Raw genomic sequence first — 23,225 nt, forward strand, 5'->3', positions numbered from 1 at the left:
TGTTTGTGCCTTTTTTCAGTCTGCATTCTTTCCGTACACATTAAATCTTTTAAAAGTAAATCTAAAGAATACTTTAAAAGTGGCTTTTTCTTCAAATACTTTTTGTTATATCTATGCTGAGTTGCAAGAGCAATGTTCAATTATTTGCATACCGTTTCCCATTAATTGCTTATGTATTCTCACTGCTATTTGGATGCAGAAAATTGCCATGGAAAATGGAGAAAAAATCAAAGAAATCTTACGGGTATGATTGAGCAACAGGTTTTCAACATCACTTGTTGTCTTTTAGGTACAAGGTTCTGGAGCGAGCAATACAAATTTTAGTCAAAGAGGAGATTTTGAAAGAGAAAAAAGAACTACTAGATGAAGCAGTAATGCAACTATTACCTTTTATGGTAATGACTAATGCAAATTCAAAATCTGCAGATTGGAAAATGGCCGTTTGTCTGTCAGAATCTGATCTCTGCTCCTTACACCCTTTACTGAAAGGCTGGCCAGAAGGTAAAGCATTCATTGTAACTAATTTTGTAAAAGAAAAATTGTGACAATTTAGGACATCATGCTTATTGAACCAACACACTTACTGAAGGAGACTGGCTGTCACTGACAAGCTGTCATCCTGAGTCTGAATAGAGTTCTTTAAAAAGCTCTTTGAAAAGATGAAGAAATTGTCTAGTATTTTTCTGACTGTTTCTAAATATTAAGCCTCCAGTGTTTTAATATGTGATTTGTATACGTAGATTGTCTGATTATTATTTTTCCCTTGGAATAGCTATTAAAGAGGCAATTAAATCTAGCAAGTCTGGAGAGTTGATTGGAGTGGCCAACAAGAAAATGATTCTGCTGTTTTCTGAAAACATGACTTCAGGAGACCCTTCCTCACTATTGCAAATGGTATGTGTACCATGTTACCCTAACCTTAGGAGTTTTTACTTTACAGGTGGTCACTGTAGTAGAAAAAATACGATATGGAAGAACTTTGTTTGTGTCCTTGTTAGCATTAGTATGCCATCCTCAAGCTCCTAGGCAAAAATGTATATAACAGATTTCTACAATAACATAAGGAAAAGAAGCAAAGCTATTATCTATTTGGACAAATTACTAGTGTAATTAAATTCCAGGAGTTTTTAGTTTCCTAAAGAAAAATTCTAAGCACTGAAGAAGTATACCTGTGGGTTGTTCATAGGAGCAGATGTTTGTCCATTCTCAGGTTCCAAGGTACCATTATAGCAGGCAGTGATTTGTTATTGATGATAGACGCTAACAAGAATTTAACTGGACATGCAAATTAAACATGCTGTAAAGTCATAGTGAAGTCTCACTGTCTTACAGACTTTTTATTGTTTTTCCCCTACTCCCTTTTTTAAGGCTGATGATCTGATACTCGTTGCTGAGATGGAATCAGACAGCATGAGACAGAAAGTAACTACTCATATAATTGGTTCAGTGCTTGTTCGATGCTGCTGCAGTACACAGATGAAGGAAAGTTATTTTTCAGTGGCTATCAGAGTCTTCCGTTTCTTGGATAAAAAAATAAAAAATCTCAGAGCTTGTGATCCTGCAGAGGTAAGATGTAAACAGTTTGGAGAGGGCATTTGCTTTGTAATGGAGAATATTTTTTTATTGGAGGTTCAGAAACCTTGAGAAGGACTGAAAATCACATGGTCATTTCTTTTCGAAGCAAAACCAGACTTGAGAGCTGTACTAGAAGCTGCTATTAAGAATTGCTCTTATATTTTATGACTCCAGTGAATCTGCGTGTAAAAAATTAAAGAACTCCATAACCTGCTGATCAATGTTTCAGTGTTGTGAGCTTGGCACAAAGTTTGGGGTTTAAATGTAAAGTCAGAAATGTAATTGACTTCATAAGGATGCCTCTTTGAGGGTTGAAAATTAAATATTGCTGAATTTTAGTGATAATTCTCTGTCTTATATTTGATTAAATTGTTACAGTATACACTAAAATGAATTCTCATTCACAGGAAATGCCCCTAAATTGGTCTGTTGAAACAACGGAGGAAACTTTGGTGCCTGAGGACTTGTTAACTGCATATATAGAAAAGCTTGACAGTGATCAGACAGCTCATGCAGAGGAGTCAGCTTTGTTCCTGTTCTTATTGAAAAACTTCATTAATGGTCTGAAACCTCCTCTGTCCTTTTCAAAAGGTAGGTGTCAAGGTTTTTACTGTCTTTTATATCAATGAAGTGAAGAAGGAACATTAAGTTTTTTTGTCTTCAGAAGTCTTCAGAAAACATGCAAATCTTGCTTCACTAACCTTCTTCATTTGTTGTCACTGAGATCTGTAAAGATTACTTACTCATGGACATGAAATCAGCCAAATATATTGTCTTCTTTTAACTAGAGATGTCCCTTTTCTCGTGGTTTCTGAAGGTGTTTATATGCATCCACTGTGTCTTATTTATAACCTGTATTTTTTTAGAGGAAACTTGGTGGAATCCCGAATCTCTGGATCAAGACAGCCAAGATTACCTGCACCTCTTGTTGGGGCTATTCGACCTCCTTGTCTGTGGAGCTAGTGAGGGAAGCAATGTGGTTCAGTACAGAGCATTGATGAATCTCTTACTGAAGGTAATATTTTTCCATTTGTTGCTCTGAGTTGCTCTGTAGTCATCAACTACATAACTCTAAGGAAAACAGAAAAATGGAGAATGGATCAGGCGACACTGCTTATGACATGCGAGTACTGTGAGGAGGTGAAATTCTAAGCTTGAACTGGTTAGTTAACCCTTACTGAATGTAGTGACAGAAAACCAAAGTAAAAAAGCCAATAAGTGGACCAGTTGTGGCAAAGGTGAAAACACTGATTTGCAGGACAAGGTCAAGACCTTCAAGTTTGAGCTAAAACTTTTGGTCCTATCTGGGAGAAAAGCAAACAGTTGCTCTGTAAAATTTGTTAGTTTTTAAATACAAAAATTGAAAGGAAAACTTTTAGAAGATATTGCATGTTTCCCTAAAACATTATCTCATGTTTTCTCATTCGCATTGAGATATAAATTTTTTGAAGAGAATGAGGGATTTTGGCAGTCTGGGTTTTAGATGACTGGGAGTAATAACTGTACATTCTGAGGAAGAGAGAAGCAAGTTAATTGACACCAAGCCACTGTTACTGGAATTTGATGCTATTTCATCAAGAACAGCACATGACAAACACAGAGGTTGGAAAGAATAGCAACATAACTTGTTGCTAATAACAAAACTTTTTTCTGATATTAATTCTTGGGGTAACTGATAATTAGATGAAGTAATGTACAAGATCGACGGAAATGGTACTGACACTGAGCTGTTAAAGAACTTTAGTGGGACTTTTGACTGAGCAAGCTGACCATGTAGTAAGCAAGATACTATTAGGAGACAATATAACTGCTTCAAAATTAGAAGCTATCATCATTAAATCTTGCCAGAAAGGTTCTAAAGCAAAATTAAGGTAATTGGATATAGATATGTGAAAAACTGAATCTTCTTGGAGCAGCTATTCCTATTGTGGAGGGGTAGAAGGCACTCTGCCCTGTGTCTGCGATGCTCAGTGATACATTTATTATTCAGAATTTGTTTATTTTCATCTATGCTCTATTATTACAAAGCCTATAGAGCCAGTCCAAGACAAATTCCAAGAATAAAGTTTAGCATGAATACTCAGCACAGAAAGCTGCACTGTACAAGGAAATTGGAGGCCCACCTCTTCCAAGGGACTAGTTTATACACTTATGAAAATACTTTGTACAACTGATGAAAAAGTCAGGGATTAGAAGGAAATAGAAGTTATTTGTTTTGCTTTATTTTGCATATAACAATTTTCTTGCGCTGTTGGCATATATTCATATGGATGTGGTTTTAGTCTTTTTAGTGTTTTTATAATTAAAAAGAAATCCCTTGCATTTACATAGCTATAGACTATGAGTTATCTGTTAAACTAAATAAGCCAACTGTTAAGCAACATGTGGACTTGTATAGACATGCAAGTACTGTTTACCGGAAACATCTACTCAGTAACTTTTTCTTCCCAAATGTTTCTGACTCTAGTTCTCTTTCTGGGTACTCCTTTGATGGGGTGGTTTATCAGGTGGTGTGAGCAGTAGTATAAATTCAGGTTATTAAACAAGTGCTTGCTGCTTCTTTTCTTTTTTTTTTTTTTTTTTGGTTAACTTTAAGGTACATCTAAAAGATTCAGAGATGCTCTTCAAATTCCTTTCAATTTTATGGACCTACAGTTATAACCTTTCTAATCACCTGAGCTGTGATATCAATGCAATGTTACAGACTCAGGCTCTATATATTGGCTGTGCACTGCTTGAATCACAGACATATCAAAAAAAGAAAGAGCTGCTATCACCCTCATCTCCAGGTAAAGTAAAATAGTACCTATCTCTCATCTTAAGACTAACTCATAGTATTTTTAAATTTTGTGCGGTTTTACTGTATTTTATACCGTGAGGGGTATCTATCATTATTTATGTTCAGCTGCAGTAGGCTGAGACAACTCTCTCTCTTTTTTGCTCATTTACTGCTGCAGTTACTCACCTGAGCTTAAAAAACTTCTTTATTAATCTTAAAAGTATGAAAGAAACATTCTCCTACACTGAAGAAGTCAGTTACAGCACCTTACTTTCTGTGCGGGATAAGGATGTAGCAGTCAGTAGCAATATATGAGTTCTCTGAGCTTCAACACGAACGTAAGGACTGTGATGAAGAAGTTCAGAGCCACGGATTTGAGATTCATTTTGGTTTTGTGTAGTGTAGAGGTTTATAGTGAAAAGAGATCACTTTTTAATTCCAAAGTCCTCTTCAGGGATGGATACAGTAAAATTCTGACCACTCACTTTATTGTATTGTCTTTTCCTCCTCCCTCCTTCCCTCCCTCCCTCCTCCTTTTTGCAGTGCTGATATCTTTGCTAATTAACTTGGGTAGTCCTGTGAGTGAAGTTCGAAGGGCTGCTCTCAACTGCCTCTGTTCCTTGAGAGGGATAAAGGAGTCTCTGTTGCATCCTGTTCTTCAGCATTTGGAGCAAAAGACAGAAGAGATCATATCTGACCCTACATACATAACACAGGTATTTCTGTTACTAAGGTGTACATTAATACAAGTTTTGTCTGCTGCTGTGAGCTCCTGTCTTTTCTAAAAGAAATCAAGTTAGCTGTGGTATAGTAGACTGATATTTTAATATTTTTAAAGGACTATAAAAACATTCAAGTGATGTATTATATACAGAGAATTGAGAATATCAGTCAAATAAGAGGTATTAACCTGTGGTTTATTTTTGGATGAAGAATTCTGTTTGTATCTAGATTGCATTATTATTATTATGAGAGCATTAAATATTGTCTCAAGGCATTTTTGTTGCAGAGAAATAACTTAATTTTCACTTTGTTAATGAAATAGATTATGGAAACACTATTTGAGGAGCTTGAGACACAACCAAAACAGAAATCTCATAAGAAAAAATTGTTGGAAGCTTTGGAAAGCATACTTGATTGTGTACAGAATCCTATTTTCCCATCATATATTGCAAGAAACTTAATGAAAATTCTTCATAAAGTCCATGGTGAGGTAAGTGCCACCTTTCCAGTTGTTTTATGGGTTCTGCACTAGATTGAAATGCTGAAGTCAAATTTCATTTAGTAATAATGCTGTTAAATAACTTCGTAATGTGTTAGACTATTAGACATTAAGCTGACACCTCTAATAATATGGAGTAATGCTGCAAAGTATTGATATAATGAAACAAAATACTTGCATGGTCTATCCAGGAATGTAAGGGCTGTGGAATTTTGCATTTGCGTTCTTAAGGAAACTCCCTTGATGCTACTGAAAAACACTGTTTCATAAGGTTGTTCCAGAATAAATTTATTACCTTGGTTAGATATCAGTGAATATAGAGCTTTCTGTACAGAATTGTAATGTATTAGGTAGTGGTATCAATTTTATTTGTATGTATTAACTTCCTCTTACCTAGTACATTCAGAATTCTCGAAGTACTGGAAATACGGTTCATTGTTCAAAAAATGAATGATATTATGAATTTTTATGCTTTGTTCAGTTGTATCTCTTTTAAAGATTGTGAACCTCATAGAGGATGAGCATTCTTGCCACACATTTGGGTTTAGTAGGAGAGAGCAGTCATAAGTCGGTGAAAAAAATTACCTTGTTTCTGTACTTTAAAAATATGAACTACTACTCTGCAAGGGAGAATAGCAAAGCAGCAGATGAACATGCACTCATGGTAATCTCACAGTAAGTCTTGTATTTTTCATCTTGAATAGCTGTTACATTAAATAGTGTATGCAGTGTGTTATCAGAGAGGGGATGTTGCAGTAAAATGAAGTTGTGCTATTTTGTTAAAATTACAATTAATAAAAACTTCTGTTGTCCTCTGTTCACAGATGATTCTTTCTCACCTCTTGCCTGCACTCAACCGGTTGCTAGAGAAGGTCTTTGAGAAACCTGAGGCAATGTTGAAAGATGAAGTTGTGCTCCTGCATCTCATCCTTGGAAAGTTTAATGGATATTCAGCAGCCCTCTTGTGCAAGAATCAGCAAAGTCTGGATTTATTTATCAAAAGTCTGCATGCTGCCAATAAAATCTATGAAGAAATCCCACCCTTTCAGATCACAGCACTTGGGCAGGTATGGCTTTATGAAAGACCTTTAATTTATTGTTATGCTTAAAGCAAATAGCAGTGTTTAGGATCGGATTTACAAGGACTCCTCCTTTGTTGGAGAGTCTATAGCTTTTGACTTGCCTTTCTTTTAGTACCAGTTTTCAAGGTCTCCATAGTGTCTTTGAAACAGGCTGCAAAACTTTCTTTCTTAAGCTTACCAGGAGAAATTCCTGCTTGCTTCATTTTTGCATTTTGACAAGTACAGCATAGGAATATAATTGTATTTGCATGCAGATGAATACCTGTATCATTGCCTGCAGATACTACTGTTCCACTGTCCTTTAGATTTTGTCAATCAGGCAGAAGCTTTACTTCATTTTTCTTCTGAGGAAAAATTGTCAAGAAAACACAGTAAGTGAGAAATAATCTCATTTGAAAGAGGCTACAAATTCAGGCCTTCTATTAGCCGCATGTTAGCGTATACTTACCAGAGGCTGGCAACAGCAAGTTTGTTCCCCTCACCAGGCAAGCTGTGTGAAAAATTACAGGGCTTGGTATGTCTGGTGGATATATTTCACAAGTATGTGCTTTGCATCAAAGGATTCCTGGATATATACAAATAGATAGTAAATATGCGAATTTTTACAATATTTGTTCATACTGTCAAGTATGTGTGATTGGGTGTGTCATACATAATCTAAAATACCTGAGTTCCATAACTTGTGATTTTGTTACCCTCTTACAATAAATCTCTCTGCATCCTTTTTTTTTTTTTCTTTTTGTAGATTACTAAACCGTTCTTTGCAGCTTTGTCAGATGGGATGGTGCAACAGAAGCTTTTAAAAGTATTGTTTGACTTACTGTTAAACTGTAAGAACCCACTTTGTGCCCAGACAATTAGCAGTGTCTTTAAAGGGGTAAGTGGCAAACTCCAGAACACAGAAGTATGTTCAAACTTGATGTGATGGTTCTGTGGTTCTGCATTAAGTAACAGGTGTTGTTTATATAATTCATAGCATGAAAGGCATCAGAAACTATTTGTCACATTATATAATTGTGTTAATGGCATGAAAAGTTTGTGAAATGACCGATTTTAGAAGGTATTTCTTTAAAAGCCATGCATCAGTCATTTACTATACTATATAAATTAATTCAGCAGAAGTCACTTCTTTCTGCTGCACTGATTTTCATTTTCTGGGTAAAAACTGCTTTTGTACTGTTACTAGGAAACTCATCCCAGAATTCATTCATTGTAGCTTTCATATAGCAATTTATTATATTACATGGATTTGAAATCACTCCTTCATTTTATTTGAGAACTACAGGTAGGACAGGCATTCAGAAACTGTGGTGATATGACTTGAAAATGTGGAATATATACCCATATGTGCATGAAAGGGGTGTGGTTAAAAAAAAAGGGGGGGAGTGGGGGCATAGATGAGTGGTATGACACGTCATTGATTGATACTTGCATCATTGTGCTTTGTTTCAGATTTCAGTGTGTGCTGAGCAGATCGTCACAGAACTGGAGCCTCCTGAGAAAACCAGAAGTCTGGCCACTGTTCAGCAAACTAGAAGGCAGAAAATGCAGCAACAGAGGTAAAATAACTAGAAGTCCAAAAATATTATCTGTACAGTTTGGAAATTCCACTTGTTTTACTACATTTCATAGTTTCTATTGAAAGCAGAAGCATCCTTTCTCCTGCACAATAAAATAACTCTGAGCTACTTTTGGTAGGAGGAAGCCAACCAATGTTGCTGTTTAAGAACTGATGGAAGAATAATAAAAATTTTAAAAAAAAAAAAATCCATTCCCAGTACTTTTAATGTTGGCATTTGCTCTTGTAGAGTCTGCCTTGATGCAGTTGAGTAAGATCTGTTTTTGTAGGTATTGAACTTGGTTGGTAATAAAGATGTATGGACAAATCATATATGCCTAAGATGAGCCTAAAGATGCTCATCAAAATGTTCTGTTGACTGAAAGATGGTATTTTCTTTCAGTTAAAATGTTAGTAATTAATTTGTAGATCTCTTTATCTTGTTTCTTCTCTCCATTCTCATAAGGAAAGAGCTATTTTGTCTGCTGTACTTATTCTCTTTTTAAGCATCAGCTGTCAGACGCTGTTGAAACAGAATATTGAGTTGGTTTTCTTTGTTTGACATAGATGTTCTTATATTCTGATTTTTCTTCACTTGACCTTTTTTAACAATCATCACTCATCTGTAAACGGTGTCTGTCAGAGTTATAAGCGCAAACGCTTGCACACACACCCATCACCTGCATAGTCAGTGGCTGGACAACAGGTAGTTGTGAGGATGCAGGTTTCCCGAATGGCAAGCAGAGCAGCATTTGGACAGTTATTTGGTAATAGGTTTGAGTTTTTTCCCCAGAATTCTGCTGCATTTTATACAATTTTGTACACACAGGAGACAAACTACACTTGTTTGGTAAAGTTTGGTCTGGATTTTCTGTTGATGGTTTAAAATGTGTTATTGCTTCAATCAAAAGCCCACACATTGCCACCTCTCCCAGGAGAAGCCGTAAAGGATATTACTATGTGAAAGAAAGTTTGGGTTTTTTTACTTATGCATGTGTTTGTTCCCTGAAATACTGTACTATTTTCTTTGCAGATGTATATCTTGACTGTTTGTCTTATCTTTTCAGAAAGCCTCAAGATGCAGAACTGGCACCAGAAACAAACCAATTCAGCTGGCAGAGGGTTATGCTTATTCTGGAATTACTGCAGCATAAGAAGAAGCTTAGACGCCCACAGGCGTTGGTACCTGCGCTTTTTAACCTGCTGAACCGGTAACTGTGCTTCCATAACACAGGAGTCCTTGAGTTTTCTTTTCTGCAGCAGACACTGTAAAGCATTAATATATGAGCTACTTTCTCTCTGCTTTGTTGCCATGTTTTGCAGCTTGCTTTTTCACTTATTTTAGGTAAATCAGATGAAGGGAATTGGAAGAGTTTTTTTGCCCTATAAATGGTGTGATGGGCTTTTTAAGATGGTTACCTGATCCATAGCTTCTTATACACTAAAGCTGGCACAATTGACAGGACTTGTGTCTTTTGCAGAGCTGTTATAATAATACCCTAAGCTTGAAAATTCCTTCCAAAACATTGTGGAGCAGCCTTCATCCAGTGCAACCTAAGTAAACTATTGCTTTTCCTGCCAGACCTATCTCCAGGCACTTAGGAAAGTTTGTGTATAGATTAGATATTTATCTTTTTTCTTACAACTTGCCTTTACATAGACTGGCAGTCATATTTCAGGTAATCATCTTATACTCCTGACGGTGCTTTGATACATGTCTTTTATTAGACCAGCTGATGTATTTGAAAACCAAAAAGAAGAGACACTTATTGGCAAATGCTCTTTAGAAGCCTTAATGCAGATATTCCATAGAATGAATATTGCAGTTTCTTATTTGTATCTAAATATGCAGTTTGGTCACTTATTTTTCTGTCTCCTTTTATAATGCTGGGGTTTTTTTCCCCTGAATGTATAGGTGTCTGGAACCTATGGCATCAGAAGAGGAAAATATGGAATATACAAAGCAGCTAATCCTCAGCTGCCTGCTAAATATCTGTCAGAAATTGTCTTCAGGTGGTAGCAAAATCCCAGCAGGTAAAAATTGCCAGACCTGTTTCTCAGAACGTCTCCAATACACCATTAGAACAATGGCCTCGAACTTTTTCCTTCTCTGAGTCTATGCTGTATTGTTGAGGCGGAATAGGCTCCTTTACAGGGTATGCAAATTTGCTTTCTTAATCATTTTTGTAGATCCCTTAGGTATGGTCTGCAAATTGAAACTAGTGCTTGAGTGTTCTGTTTTTATTCTTACATCGTTGGCCATTGAAGTATTAATGAGTGAATATTTTTTACTTGCAGATATCATTGACAAAGAAAAATTCAATGTGGAATTGATAGTTCAGTGCATCAGGATATCTAAAATGCCCCAGACACACCACCATGCACTGCTTCTCCTTGGCGCTGTTGCTGTCATGTTTCCTGTAAGTAGTACGTGGAATTTATGTATCAGCTCTTTCCTTCAGACTCCAAATACTGGGAAGAGCGAAGAACATACAGAGCTGTTCTGTGGGCAGAAACTTTCTGAAAGGCGCAAGAGACAAAATTTACAGCTTCCCTGCTCTTTCAGGGCTTTCTATTCTGTTTTACTTGAAAACAAACCTCTGCCTCAGTGCTTTGGTCACTAGTCATTTGTGGCTTTCAGTGGAGCCCACTAGAAATGCAAGAAGCTTTCTGACAACAGCCCTGCCTCACCTTCTAGCTGTGGTCAAAGTTCTGGTGCACTCTTTCTTCTTTCCCCTGTTTTTTTTATATACAAGAGAGGAAACGTCTAGTCTCATAGCACACGTATTCTTACAAGTTCCTATCTTGTACAACACTGAGAAATGTAGTTGCAATTGGTGATAAAACCAGGTTTCTCTGATTTTAATTGAGAAACAGGTTGTTTCTTCTATGGGTGGAAATGGGACTGTAGAATCACTCTTCTAAGTAAGATTCTTTTGCTTTGAAACTGTAAAAGCAGCAAAATATATCTAGATGTATCAAACTCCGTTTGCAGCTTTATTTTTACTTTCTCCACACATCTGGAAATACAACGTTTTTCCCAAAAGGCAAAACTGGAATGTTTTTGACAAAATTGTGAAGTGTTTGGCCTTTTTATTTTTGGGGTTATTTTTCTTTGTCACCATCTTACTGCTATCACCTGCTACAGGCCTGAACTTTTATTCTACACTAATAATGGCTCTGATAAGGAAATACTTGGTGTGAGTCTCCTTTCTGTTAAATCTAAAACACTCCTTCAGTAAAATGGAATGAGAAATGTACCCACAACTTCTTGTTCTAAGTTCTGGTGAAATCTAGGAAACTAGCTCTTGAGCTAGGTAACATATCTGAACCAACTCTCTTAAAATCCATTACAGTGATTACAATCTCACCCAAAAAAAGCCAAAAAGTAAGATGAGCATGATTGCTTTCTATTGTATAACCGTAGATACTGCAGATGTTTTACAAATATAAGAAGTTTGGGTGGGAAAGATACTGAAAATCACTGGAATCTGTGTGCCACAGTCATATTTGTGCTTCTGCAAATCTCCCTGTAGCTGACTTGACTTGTCATTCTACCATGGCACTGAGTTGAAGAGTAACAGAATAAGCCCTATATTCCTACTCTTCAGTTACTTGCTTGGAAGTGTATCTTGGTTTCTGTAACAATCAGAGAGTAAGTAGTTTAAAGGGACACTATACATCTAAAATTAGTTAGTGGAGATTTTGGAAGATACTAGTGATTCTCATTTTCTTTTATAGGAATCTGGAGGTATTTATGGGAAGGAGAAATGCCTAAAGGTATAATATGTAGAGCAACACAGTTCAAAAAGCAAACTAATCTCATGTATCTTCTTTTCCAGGATAAAGTTCTCCATAACATTATGCCCATCTTTACATTCATGGGAGCAAATGTCTTGCGTCTGGATGATACTTACACATTCCAAGTAATTAATAAGACAGTGCAGATGGTTATTCCTGCTCTTATACAGGTAAATTTATCTACTTAATGAAAAAGAACAGGAAAAAAGTGAACAATAATATTATTAATTAAGCAGAGCAAATGGTTTAGAGTATCAGTGGTGGAATGAGTTGTAGCCTGTTCTGGGGTTATTTTTAGATAGATATTAAATTATATGTAAGAACTGTATTAACAAACTACTCCTCATCTGACAACTCTGAGTTCATCACACTACTGGTTCTTTTTAATTGTATGAGCTGCTGCACTTTATAAACAGTTTAGCCAAAACAATACACAACTGTACCTGAGGATGACCTGAAACATACTTTAACTGTTTCATCATAAAAACAGCATGGAAGTTCAGTAGAAGAACCAGTGGAAGTAAGGTTATTAATCCTACAATAATATGTCATGGTCATCTCAATAGTAGTCACAGTCTGAAAGAAGTGTAAAGGTCAGATATTTGACAAATGCTTTTATTTTTCCAGCTGGTGTTTCTAGGGGGTTTGTTGTTTTTGTCTGGACATCTTAGGTAAATAATTGTAAAGCAAACCAAAAATGCATCATTGTTTTTCAAAGGGGACATTTTTCTTCAGTCAGATTTCACTTGCATGTGATAAATCTTTGTTCTAGAGTCATTCATAGATTTAAACATTAAAAAATGCCATATAAATTTCTTATGTAAAAATGGATTGGAAAGAAAAAATTGTTCTTCTAACAATAGGCTGAGTGTTTCCTGGTGTATTTTTTAGTGATGGATATATACGTTTTGTATCCTCTTGCAGATCTCTGTTAGAGAAATCAAGTTGCAGTCTCTTTTTTTTTTTATAGTTTATTTTTTTATCTATGGACTTTCATAGCAGCCATTACGAGTTTCTGTGACAATTTATGGCACAAACAATTGTTACATGTGGGGAGAGCCTAATGTAGCCTACTTGTATTGTTTTTGCTAGGCCTTTGAATCCAAGACCCTAATTATCAGGCTTATAGGCAAAGTTTTCGGAAGGATGTGGCATTGCTTTCCCTTGGTGTTTCCTGCTTGTTTCAGTTGATGCCAAGTAACTTTTATTTTTTCCTTTTTAAAATTAATTTTTATTTGAAGCATCTTCGTTAAACACTGAAAAGGAGGAGTGTGATTGAAAATTGTTTATTTTGGAGCACTCATATTTTACTTTTGGTAATGTTGTTATGAGGCACGTAGTATTTTCTCTCATTTCTGAATTTACAAGGAATACCTAGTACCTGTCTGCGATCATCTGTTTGAGCTGCTGTGCCTCTTTGTCCATAGGCTGAGGACAGTGATTTGTCAGAGTCATCGGGAAGCGTGGAGGAGGTGGTGATAAAGATCATCCGCGTATTTGTGGATGCCTTGCCCCACGTGCCGGAGCACCGGCGCCTGCCCATCCTGACCCAGCTGATCACCACAGTGGGAGGAGACAAGTTCCTCTGGGTTCTGCTGGTGCTGCTGTTCGAGCAGTATGTGACCAAAACCGTGACTGCGACATCAAGCACAGACAAGGTGGGAAGATAAGCGGGGTCAATGTTATCCTCAAGAGAGCGATCTCCTTTCTTTCGTGGTGCCTTTAAGAAGGTGCAAGATAAGCCTCGTGGTTGTGCTAAAATAAGTGGTGAGCTCTGACCTGATGGTGATGTCTACTACGATTTGTATTGCAGATACAAAAGCGTTTTGTCCCAGGGCCTGAACAATAAATCAGATCATACTGTACAACAATCCTTAACCTGAAGATCTGATAATCTAATCTAAACTTTATGTTTCAATATTTTAAAAATTGTTTTCTTTATCTTTAACTGTGTTTGTGAAATGTGATACTGGTCTTTCTGTACAGACCAAGATAAATCGTATTATGTTTTTGTGTAGGCAGGCCTTTGCGTTAGGTGAAAGCATTGTTTACGGGGAAAACTAAAAGAATTATTAAAAGAACATTGGTGAGAAGATACAGTCTTTGCTGTAGCAACTTGATCTCTTTCTGTGCCCTCTGGAACTATATTCTCTCCAAGAAGCTGCTGCTGTTACTCTTGATGTTAATCCTGGCAGTATCTAGCTCACCATGGCAGTTTTAGAAACTCACTGAGGAGCTTTTGAGTCTTTATCATCATTAGTTATATTTTTTTTAATTCTTGAAATATTTCTTTTTCTTTCTAAACCATAAACAGGATGCTGTTCTGGAAGCAGACACTGAATTTTGGATTTCCATCTGTTGCGAATTTAATGTACGTTCTCAGTTCCAGAGCATGATGAAAATAATCCAGTACTTGACAGAGCTGCCAGAGAACAAAGAAGGTAACCACAAAGCAGAGCCAGCAAACACATGTAAACCTTCTTATTACTCCTTTAGACAGAAGACTAAGGCATACAGAATTACTCTAATAACAACTTATTTTTTTAAAAATAATTTATTTCATAAAATGGCTAACATACCTGATGACTTTTTTTTTTAATCCTTTTAATTATAGATTAATTTGAGCACTTAGAATCAAAGGGTAGTCCTCATTTAGAAGGTACAGTACATCATTTAGTTAAAATAAAAATCTGTTATTCATAGCAAACAAGATCACAGGGCCCACCAGCCATTTTGGGTTTTTTTTAAGGTTTCGTTTCTTTCTACTCCAATATAGTGGAGCAATAATGGAACAATGTTTTAATACTTTTCCAGTCTGTTTTTTCAAAGAGCATTGGGGAAGGTGGGTAAGGGCTGTTGTTTGTTTCTGTTTAAGGAAGGACTTGGCATATGTGTTGTTAGAATACATGTTCTCAGCCGGGAAGGATCAGGTAATGCACTGAAAGCAGTTTTCGCAAATCTGTGATGCACAGTGTATGTGGTCCTGCATCAGAAGTCTCTTGTGTTTGTAGCCAGTGTGCCACAGCTTTCGCACCAAGAAAAAAGAAGATTCTTCCCGTGAAAATGATTAGATGGAAGGGTAGTGAAATGGCACTACTTCTTTTGAGGCTGTTGAAATGCAAAAAATTTATCTCCTGTGGTATTTCAGAGGATCATTTTTGAAACTTTGACATGATTTTGGATACCACAGTATGGCTATCCTTGATAGGCATCTGACTGTAATTTTACTTTGTTTCTGTAATCAGAAATCAAATGTCTTTTTCTGTTGGCTGCAAATTTGTTTTGTCTATGTTTTCAACAGATGATTCTGGGCCAAAAATGTCAAGAACACACAAGACAAAGCTAAAAAATCAGGATGGGCAGCTCTTTAATGTGGAGTCTCATTCAGACAAACAACTTCGGCATTTCAAATTCTTGTCAGTCTCTTTCATGTCACAACTTTTATCCTCTCAGAGTTTTGTGAAAAAGGTAATAATGGCAGATTGCTTTTAAACTGATCACATTAAGTAATTGTGCCGTACTTTAATAGATGAAGTTTAATTTGCTTTTCAGTATGACTTTATGTTCAAAGGAAATTAAAGAATACTCTCCCCAGTGTGTCTTGCTGACACTTCTATTGGCACAGTTTCGAAACCTCTCGGTAATGTTAATTATTTTTTAATAAAGCTTTTCCAGATAGACTCAAGTTTGATGAATAGGTAACAAAGTGAATTTCTGGTCCCAGTGGATTCCCACAGGGTTTTTGGAGTCTGGGATTTCACATGCAGTCTGTGTAAGTGCAAGTTTAGGGTGGGTTTCATACTATTAACTCTAGAAAGACAAAAATAAATGGTACAAATCTTAGGCTGTGACTCTAGCTGGAAGTAGTTCTCGGTGTTTCAACTGAACATCATACACCAGCATGAAATGTATTTGCTACTGTGACTCTATTACCCAAGATGCTCAGATTTTCTTGTAGAACGATGGCTTAAGTGCAAATGCAGGGAATTCCTGATTACCATGTTAGTGGAGATTTCATTCAGAACAAGCTAATTTGCATATACTGGGATAACTTAATGTGGGGATGTAATTTTCACACCTAATGTTTTCACTCTTCCTTTTTAAACCAGATAGTTGAATGTGAAGAAACAGAAGAGCTGCAGAAGTTAGAACAGAGGTATGCTTTAAATCTGCTCCGCTCCTCCCATTGATCACTTTTACTGCAACCTGGGAATATTTTGTAAATGTAGTCATATTATAACTTTTTTTTCCCCTAAGGACACTTATAACATTGTTGGCAACAACAAGCAGTATTTACTGTATGCGAGTTAGTTGGGTTTTGTTTGTTGTTGTTGTTGTTTTTTAATATGAAGTGGAGTTTTTTATTTCTGAAAGAGTACCCAGTATTCACTGTTCTGTATTTCTGATAGTGGTCACTTACATACCTAGCCATAACTATTATGCTGTTGATGATGGAGTCTCTAAAAGAATTCCAGGTTTTTAGCAAAACATACCACTTCATTCATAGGAAAAAAAAAATACCATTATTTAGAGGTGCTCTTATGTTGGTGTAAGAAAATTACCAGTAATCACAGATCACCATCATAGTCATTGGGCTATAACAGCCAGTGATGCAAAATTGAGGGTTTCTTTTGCAGAGGTTTAACTTTTATGTTTGTTCTAAGTGAAAAAGGCTGTAGGCTTTATTCTAAATGCTGTATACCTTAAATGCTCATTTTTATCATCTGTTTGTTCCCAGCTATTTTTTTGTTTTGAAGGAGAGTTCTTAAGTAGAACTACTGTTGCATGTAGATGCTTATCTGGGGGTACCAGGTAGAGTTGCCTAATATGTATATCATTTTCCTTATTGCCATAGCTTTTTGTTAACATGTAAATGTGATCTGGTAGTCTCTCCATTTGGTGTTGCATTTTTCTTTATTGTTGCTGGTTTGTGAAATTTTATGCTTTCCAGTAATAAAGTCAACTTCTTTAATGTCCTTGTTAGTTACTAAAAGATGCTTCCTTTCCATCTAGGCTATTAGAAGAAGTTCTTCACTATATAAACACCGTGGCATCTTCAGTGGAAGGAAATGTGGACAAGCCAACAGCCAAGTTTTGGAGGGTTCTACTTAACAAGTCCTATGATATGCTGGATAAAGTATGTCTCGTTAACCCTCATGTTAGCAGTGGGACATTTCCAGTTTTGCTTGTTAATATGATTATAACCTTTGTAGGATTTCTTGGTGGATTGGTACTAACCTTTATTGGAGGTTCTGCAACCTGGTGCATCACTGTTTACATTTATCTAACAAATTTAATAACTACAGCTAACAGATTAGACAGAACAACCAGAAAAAAGACAAATTAGGAATGTTTATTTCCTCTAGTTAATATTCTGCTGGCTGGAAGCAGTCGTTTCACTTTCTGTCTGGTGGAGAAGAATGGCTTTTGGCAGCCTTTCCCACTGGTAACTCATAAAATTATTTAACTAAGGCTAATGGAACATTTTTTAATTTGTACGTGGAATATAAGTGGAGAAAAAAATCCTCATTCTTTTCTTTCTAATATTTTTTTCTGATCAGATGTGTATTTGTAGAATTCGACTGGCTTTCTCATTGCATGCTGTTGAGCAGACATGTTTTCACGGCTTGGATTTTTTTTTTATTCTCCCCTGTGAAGCCTATTCCAGTTTCCATGATGTACATGCACAGGGCACTACCAGAAGTGTTTTAGGGTAAGGAGGGATTGCTCACCGATGTAGACAAAAGGAATTGCTGAGGAAAGCTCAGAGGTAGTGGATATTGGCTGGTTAACAGCCAGTGAACGTACTTCAAGTACTGTAACTAGAACCTGCTTTGTTCTTTTGCTTACCTCAGGTACAGTATTGCTAGCCTGTCCTCTCTTCTGTGATCCTGAAACCCACGTTGAGAAGTTGCAGACAAGTTTGTGTGTTGCATTTGGAGGCTACTATGTCACAGTGCATGGAAGAGCGTTTATGGTATTGTTTTGTTTGTGTTTCCTTATAGGTCAATGCCTTATTGCCAACAGAAACGTTCATCCCTGTAATTAGGGGACTCATGACAAATCAGCTCCCATCGGTGAGACGTAAGGCAATGGATCTTTTAAACAATAAAGTGCAGCAGCGCACCAAGTGGCAGAAGAGCCAGGTGAGGCAAAGTGCTTAAACTTGGTTCCTTTAACAGAAGTACTGGAGAGGGACTGACGTAGAAGTGGTTTGCTGTATGTAAAGACGTCAGGTACCAGTGCCAGTCTGGCAGGCAGCTCTTGAGCAGTGAGATATAGACTGCCTGCCCATAGTTACCTTGCAAGTTCTGAGTTTCTAATTGTATGTCTAACATGTGTGTTCTCTTGTCCTCTTAGATCCTGCAGCTCTTAGAGCTCATTCCTGAGCTCATTGCTATTGTGCAGTGTAAAAGAAAGGAGGAGGAGGAGGAGCAAGCCATCAACAGGCAGACAGCTTTGTTCAGCCTCAAGCTGCTCTGCAAAGGTTTTGGCACAGAAAATCCATTGCTGTTTGTACCTGTTCTGAAAACTGCCATTGATCTAATTTCTTCAGAGAAGGAGGAAAAGAATGTGATGGGAAGTGCTCTGCTGTGTATAGCTGAGGTCACCTGTACACTGAAAGCCCAAGCAATACCTCAGCTTCCAAGGTATTGTTTGGTTCTTTTGAACAGACCCAACTGCATCAGGAATTAGTTGTACTAAAATGATGACTGAAGGAATGCTGCTGAAGGCCAAGTGGCAGTCTGCCCATGTGTGTGTTTTGTGTCGATAAGAATAAGGGTATTTGTAGTGCTCTTGAAAGTGCTTCTTGGTTGTAGAACTAAGAAGCTAGCGGGGAAATTGTAGGAGTTTTATAAACAGTAGAGTTCCTTACGGAGAGGCAGTCTTCATGGCTTTGGAAAAGACAGCCCATACTCTGTATGGACAGATTGCATTTGACGACAGGAGGACCAGTACAGTTGGAAACCTTGCATGTTACATTATTTTATTCTTCCTGTTTATGAAGTATTCAAGCATATAACTTGTTGCTTTTAAGGATATTTTATCTCCTTACAAATATAAATTCCTTGTTGTCATTAAACTAAAGGTGGGGCTCTGAGCAACCTGAACTAGTGAAAGATGTCCCTGCTTACAGCATGCGGGGTTGGACTTGATGATTTTTAAAGATCCCTTCTGACCCAAACCAGTCTGTGATTCTAAACTTAGTATCCTTCCTTAGCTTCAAACAAATGAACCACAGCAGAAGAGCCCAGAATCCTGAGTTTTCTCAGACACATGTTACAATTCATGTGAAAATTGTCCCTGCAGGCTTAACAGATAGATCTTATGTGACTGGAAATGTGCCTTCAAATTTTCAGTTGTTTCACCTTCCTGTATTTGTGGTTGTTTTTTCACAGGCTGATGCCAGCACTGTTGAAGACTTTAAAAAATAAGAAGGAGCTGGTCTCCAATGAGATTTATTTGTTGAGTGCTATCACTGCTCTGCTGAAGGTTGCAGAAACGTTACCACACTTCCTTAGTCCTTATCTTTTGGATTGCTTGCTGCAGGTGAGCCATCTGACTCCTACAGATACATAAAGGGAGACAGGATCTGCCCAGTTACTAGAAGAAGCTACAGAAATTATTTTTCTCTCTCAAACTGAAGGAGAAGTGTCTGGCAACTATGTGGAAGGTCATAATATATTATTCTTCTACTCATCTTTATTTGCAGATAGCTAAGATACAGAATGTGAGTGTCTCCTGCTCCTACTACGCTGTAGTTTGCCTCTTTGGAAAGAGATGAATCCTGAAGGATTGTTCTGTAATATCCATGGTCTGCTAAAATGTGTAACTAACAGCTCTAGCAGGGTAATTCTGACCCTCTGCTGCTGACATGTGTATTTTTTCAGTGTTTGTCTTTCTGAAGCAAGTGAAGCTCTGCACACATTCATCCTAATGTAAGGTGCTCCAAGTGGTGCAAACAGCAAAATTGCCATCTGACCCTTGCAACAGACAACTACTGCAAAATACGTTCCTGAGTTGTTTTAAGTATGCCTGACTTTTTTTGGATTTCCTGATAGGTTGTCCGCTTGGAAAAGATTGTGGTCAAGTTTGGTCCTTCTTCCCAGATAAGTTTACGTGTAACATCATTGAAAACTATCCTAGCTACAAGACTTGCTCCTCGAATACTCTTGCCTGCACTTACAAAGTGTTACAGTGAAGTGGCAAATACCCGGAAGGTAAGGATCTTTTTCCTTCTGTAATTAAAAAGAAAAGAAAGAAAGAAAGAAAAAAAAAAAGAAGCAGTGTGAAATTCAGTTCAACTGTCCCAGCTGTGTCCCCTCCCAAGCTCTTGGCCACCACCAGCCAATTTGCTGGGGCAGCAGGATGAGAAGCAAAGAAAGTCTTAACTCTGTGCAAACACTGTTCAGCAATAAAAAAAGACCGGTGTGTTACCACTGTTGTTTTGGTCACAAATCTAAAACATAGCACCATATGAACTACTATGAAGAAAACTTATCTCCACCCCGGCCAAACCCAGCATAGTCTTCGTATATCTCTGTTTTCTTTTTCTGCTGCAATGGTGGTTCAGGAAAGTTAGACCTGGGAGAAATGTGCCAGTTTCATGTATTTAGCATGTTAGATGACAAATACTGGAGAGATCATCCCATTCATAAAGGCCTTGATTATCTGCTAGGAACTTGAGTCATTTTTATCTAGGCTTTGCTCCCATCTCACAGGTGTAAACCTTTCAGACTTAAATCTCCAGGAATGGAAAGGGGAGACCAAGCTGTTTTCAGGAATCCTGCTAACTTAAACTCCCAAGAAGTTCAGAAAGTAGTTTATTTATTTTATTGACAGTATTTTAATGAGTAAATGTGTGAAATGCAAAAATCCAATTTCCTTGTTATGCTTCTGTCAGTATCACAGTTGCCTTCATGTTGCTTTGCTTTTGTTTTGGCAGAACTGCCTGGGTCCCCTTATGAACATTTTGAAGGAGCACATTGTTGGTATGGAGAAGGAGCACCTGATCTCCCATCAGTCTGAGCTGACGGCCTTTTTCATGAAAGCCCTGGACTTCCGAGCAGAGCATGCGCAGGTGCCTTGTTTAGGGCGATGAACAGAGGCAGCTCAATGTCTACATGTTAATTCTTTCTGGTTTTGAAAAAATTATTAGTAGTTTCCATTGCATATGTGCTCTGAAATTCTGTGTGTCGAATATTCTGATGTGGAATTGTTTTTGTGGTAGAAAACATTGTGGTTAGGGATTTAGTCTGAAACAGACAAGATTAAAATGTGCTTTGAAAGCTCAAATTCTTACATTTCTGACTTGGAGTTACGTTTTCTCTTTCACTAGGATGATTTGGAGGAAGTTGGTAAGACAGAGGCTTACATTATTGATTGTCTAATAAGTATGGTTATGAAACTTTCTGAGGCTTCTTTCAGACCCCTCTTCTTCAAGGTAGGAAGTTTATATAAAATTAATTTGCATCACCTTATTTGTATTTTCCAGTGCACAGACACAGGAAAAAGCTAATCTGCCTTTCACTTTCAGCTCTTTGATTGGTCCAAAACAGAGTCTGCCCTAAAAGACAGACTGCTGACATTCCACCGAATAGCAGATTGCATTGCAGACAAGCTCAAGGGGCTCTTCACCCTTTTTGCTGGTCATTTAGTGAAGCCATTTGCTGAGACGCTGAACCAGGTCAACATTGCTAAAACTGGTAAGTTTTCAGTTACTAGTCACAGAGAGGCATTGTCAGGCTACTCTAGTTGCTGAAAGAGGTTAATTATAACTGCAGAAAGTTTAGTTTTGTAGGATTTACTTCACAGTACATACCTCTCATTTCTGTCTTCTTTCTCTCATAAATAAGGCATCTTTCTTATTTTGATGGAACTAAAAGTAATTTTTCATCCATTGGCTTTGAGTTGCCAGTACAAAGTTGAGACCACATGAAAATTTTCAGTGTCATGCCCAGTGAGTTCCCTGAGAAGGAAATTGTATGGAAAGAGGGTGATTTGTTTCCATTTGTCTTTTTTGGTGTTTTGTTTATTGCTTGGTTTTTTTTTTTCTACCCCTCTGTCATTCATTGATTCCTCTTATGTGCTACCTGGTATATTCAGACTCCTCTGCTTTCTTGACAAAAAAATAAAAAATAGGTATTACTTTTTGTATGGGAAACTGTTTGCCCATCCCATTTGTAGTGATCTGAAAAAATTCTCCATGTCCGCAGGTCTGGCCAAGCACTTTTGCTATAGCCTGTGGCTGTTCTGTTTTATCCCCAGCTGCTCCTGAACAGCAGTGGCAGACCTGCTAGGGCATTAGCCAAGAGCCAGATAACACATTGCGTCTGCTTTCTTGTTCCAAGTGATGAGTATGTAATTGCTATGTAGCACATCCTTTAGCTATATTCATGAAGTAACAATGTTTCTGTCTCATGGGGAAGTTTTGTAGTTTCACTTCTTAATGATTTTTTTTCTTCTTGATTGATGTGTAGATGAAGCTTTCTTTGACTCTGAGAACAGCACAGAAAAGAGCTGCCTGCTGTTGCAGTTCACCCTGGACTGTCTGCACAAGCTCTTCCTGTTTGACACTCAGAAGTTCCTGAGCAAGGAAAGAGCAGAAACCTTGATGATGCCTCTGGTTGATCAGGTATTGACAAACACAAAAAAACAATTCATAGCTGATTTTTTTTTTTATCCATCTGAAATATTTTTTTTAACTATCAGGCCTCTATCCTCTTCCTTAACAAAAAGGGGCTACAGACTTCAAGTTGCAGACAGTATTAACTGCTTTGCTTGAGGCTCTCAATTACTAGATTTTGTCCTCTTTCTAAAAGTGTTAATTCCATAAGGTTCATGCACGTTGCTGAGCTCTTGCAGATCAGTGCGCTGCTACTGATGCTCCTTGATGTAATTCTTGAGTACCTGAAAGCCAAAGCTAGAAGTGCTTTTGGCTGGGTTTATCTGAGCCTGGATCTGTTTGACAAGCTTTTTACTTCCACAGCTAGAAAATGTGCTTGGAGGAGATGAGAAGTTCCAGGAAAGAGTGACAGCACACCTGATACCCTGCATAGCTCAGTTTTCAGTAGCAACAGCAGATGATTCTCTTTGGAAACCACTGAACTACCAGATCCTGCTGAAAACAAGACACACGTCTCCTAAGGTTGGGAGCTATATCAGAATTTCCATGGGCTTTCTTTGTTGCCTTAGAAAATGGGAACA

General features: G+C 37.4%; 1 protein-coding gene across 1 annotated transcript in view; it reads left to right on the forward strand.

Moving 5' to 3' along the window:
• The window catches only part of HEATR1 (HEAT repeat containing 1), a 37,220-nt gene that overhangs the window by 12,605 nt on the left and 1,390 nt on the right, over nt 1–23,225 (forward strand). The window contains exons 15-43 of the mRNA XM_065835050.2: nt 290–501; nt 773–894; nt 1,369–1,566; nt 1,983–2,166; nt 2,442–2,590; nt 4,172–4,364; nt 4,898–5,070; nt 5,400–5,567; nt 6,401–6,643; nt 7,404–7,535; nt 8,111–8,217; nt 9,284–9,427; nt 10,132–10,250; nt 10,515–10,636; nt 12,059–12,187; nt 13,445–13,675; nt 14,332–14,458; nt 15,319–15,485; nt 16,127–16,173; nt 17,031–17,154; nt 18,023–18,163; nt 18,378–18,667; nt 19,418–19,568; nt 20,081–20,239; nt 20,965–21,099; nt 21,358–21,462; nt 21,556–21,724; nt 22,499–22,653; nt 23,008–23,166. Coding sequence (XP_065691122.2) covers nt 290–501; nt 773–894; nt 1,369–1,566; nt 1,983–2,166; nt 2,442–2,590; nt 4,172–4,364; nt 4,898–5,070; nt 5,400–5,567; nt 6,401–6,643; nt 7,404–7,535; nt 8,111–8,217; nt 9,284–9,427; nt 10,132–10,250; nt 10,515–10,636; nt 12,059–12,187; nt 13,445–13,675; nt 14,332–14,458; nt 15,319–15,485; nt 16,127–16,173; nt 17,031–17,154; nt 18,023–18,163; nt 18,378–18,667; nt 19,418–19,568; nt 20,081–20,239; nt 20,965–21,099; nt 21,358–21,462; nt 21,556–21,724; nt 22,499–22,653; nt 23,008–23,166 — 4,555 coding nt within the window. The remainder of the gene's footprint in view (nt 1–289; nt 502–772; nt 895–1,368; nt 1,567–1,982; nt 2,167–2,441; nt 2,591–4,171; nt 4,365–4,897; nt 5,071–5,399; nt 5,568–6,400; nt 6,644–7,403; nt 7,536–8,110; nt 8,218–9,283; nt 9,428–10,131; nt 10,251–10,514; nt 10,637–12,058; nt 12,188–13,444; nt 13,676–14,331; nt 14,459–15,318; nt 15,486–16,126; nt 16,174–17,030; nt 17,155–18,022; nt 18,164–18,377; nt 18,668–19,417; nt 19,569–20,080; nt 20,240–20,964; nt 21,100–21,357; nt 21,463–21,555; nt 21,725–22,498; nt 22,654–23,007; nt 23,167–23,225) is intronic.

This window comes from Patagioenas fasciata, chromosome 3, assembly GCF_037038585.1.
Source record: "Patagioenas fasciata isolate bPatFas1 chromosome 3, bPatFas1.hap1, whole genome shotgun sequence".
In the NCBI taxonomy this organism is placed as follows: Eukaryota; Metazoa; Chordata; class Aves; order Columbiformes; family Columbidae; genus Patagioenas; species Patagioenas fasciata.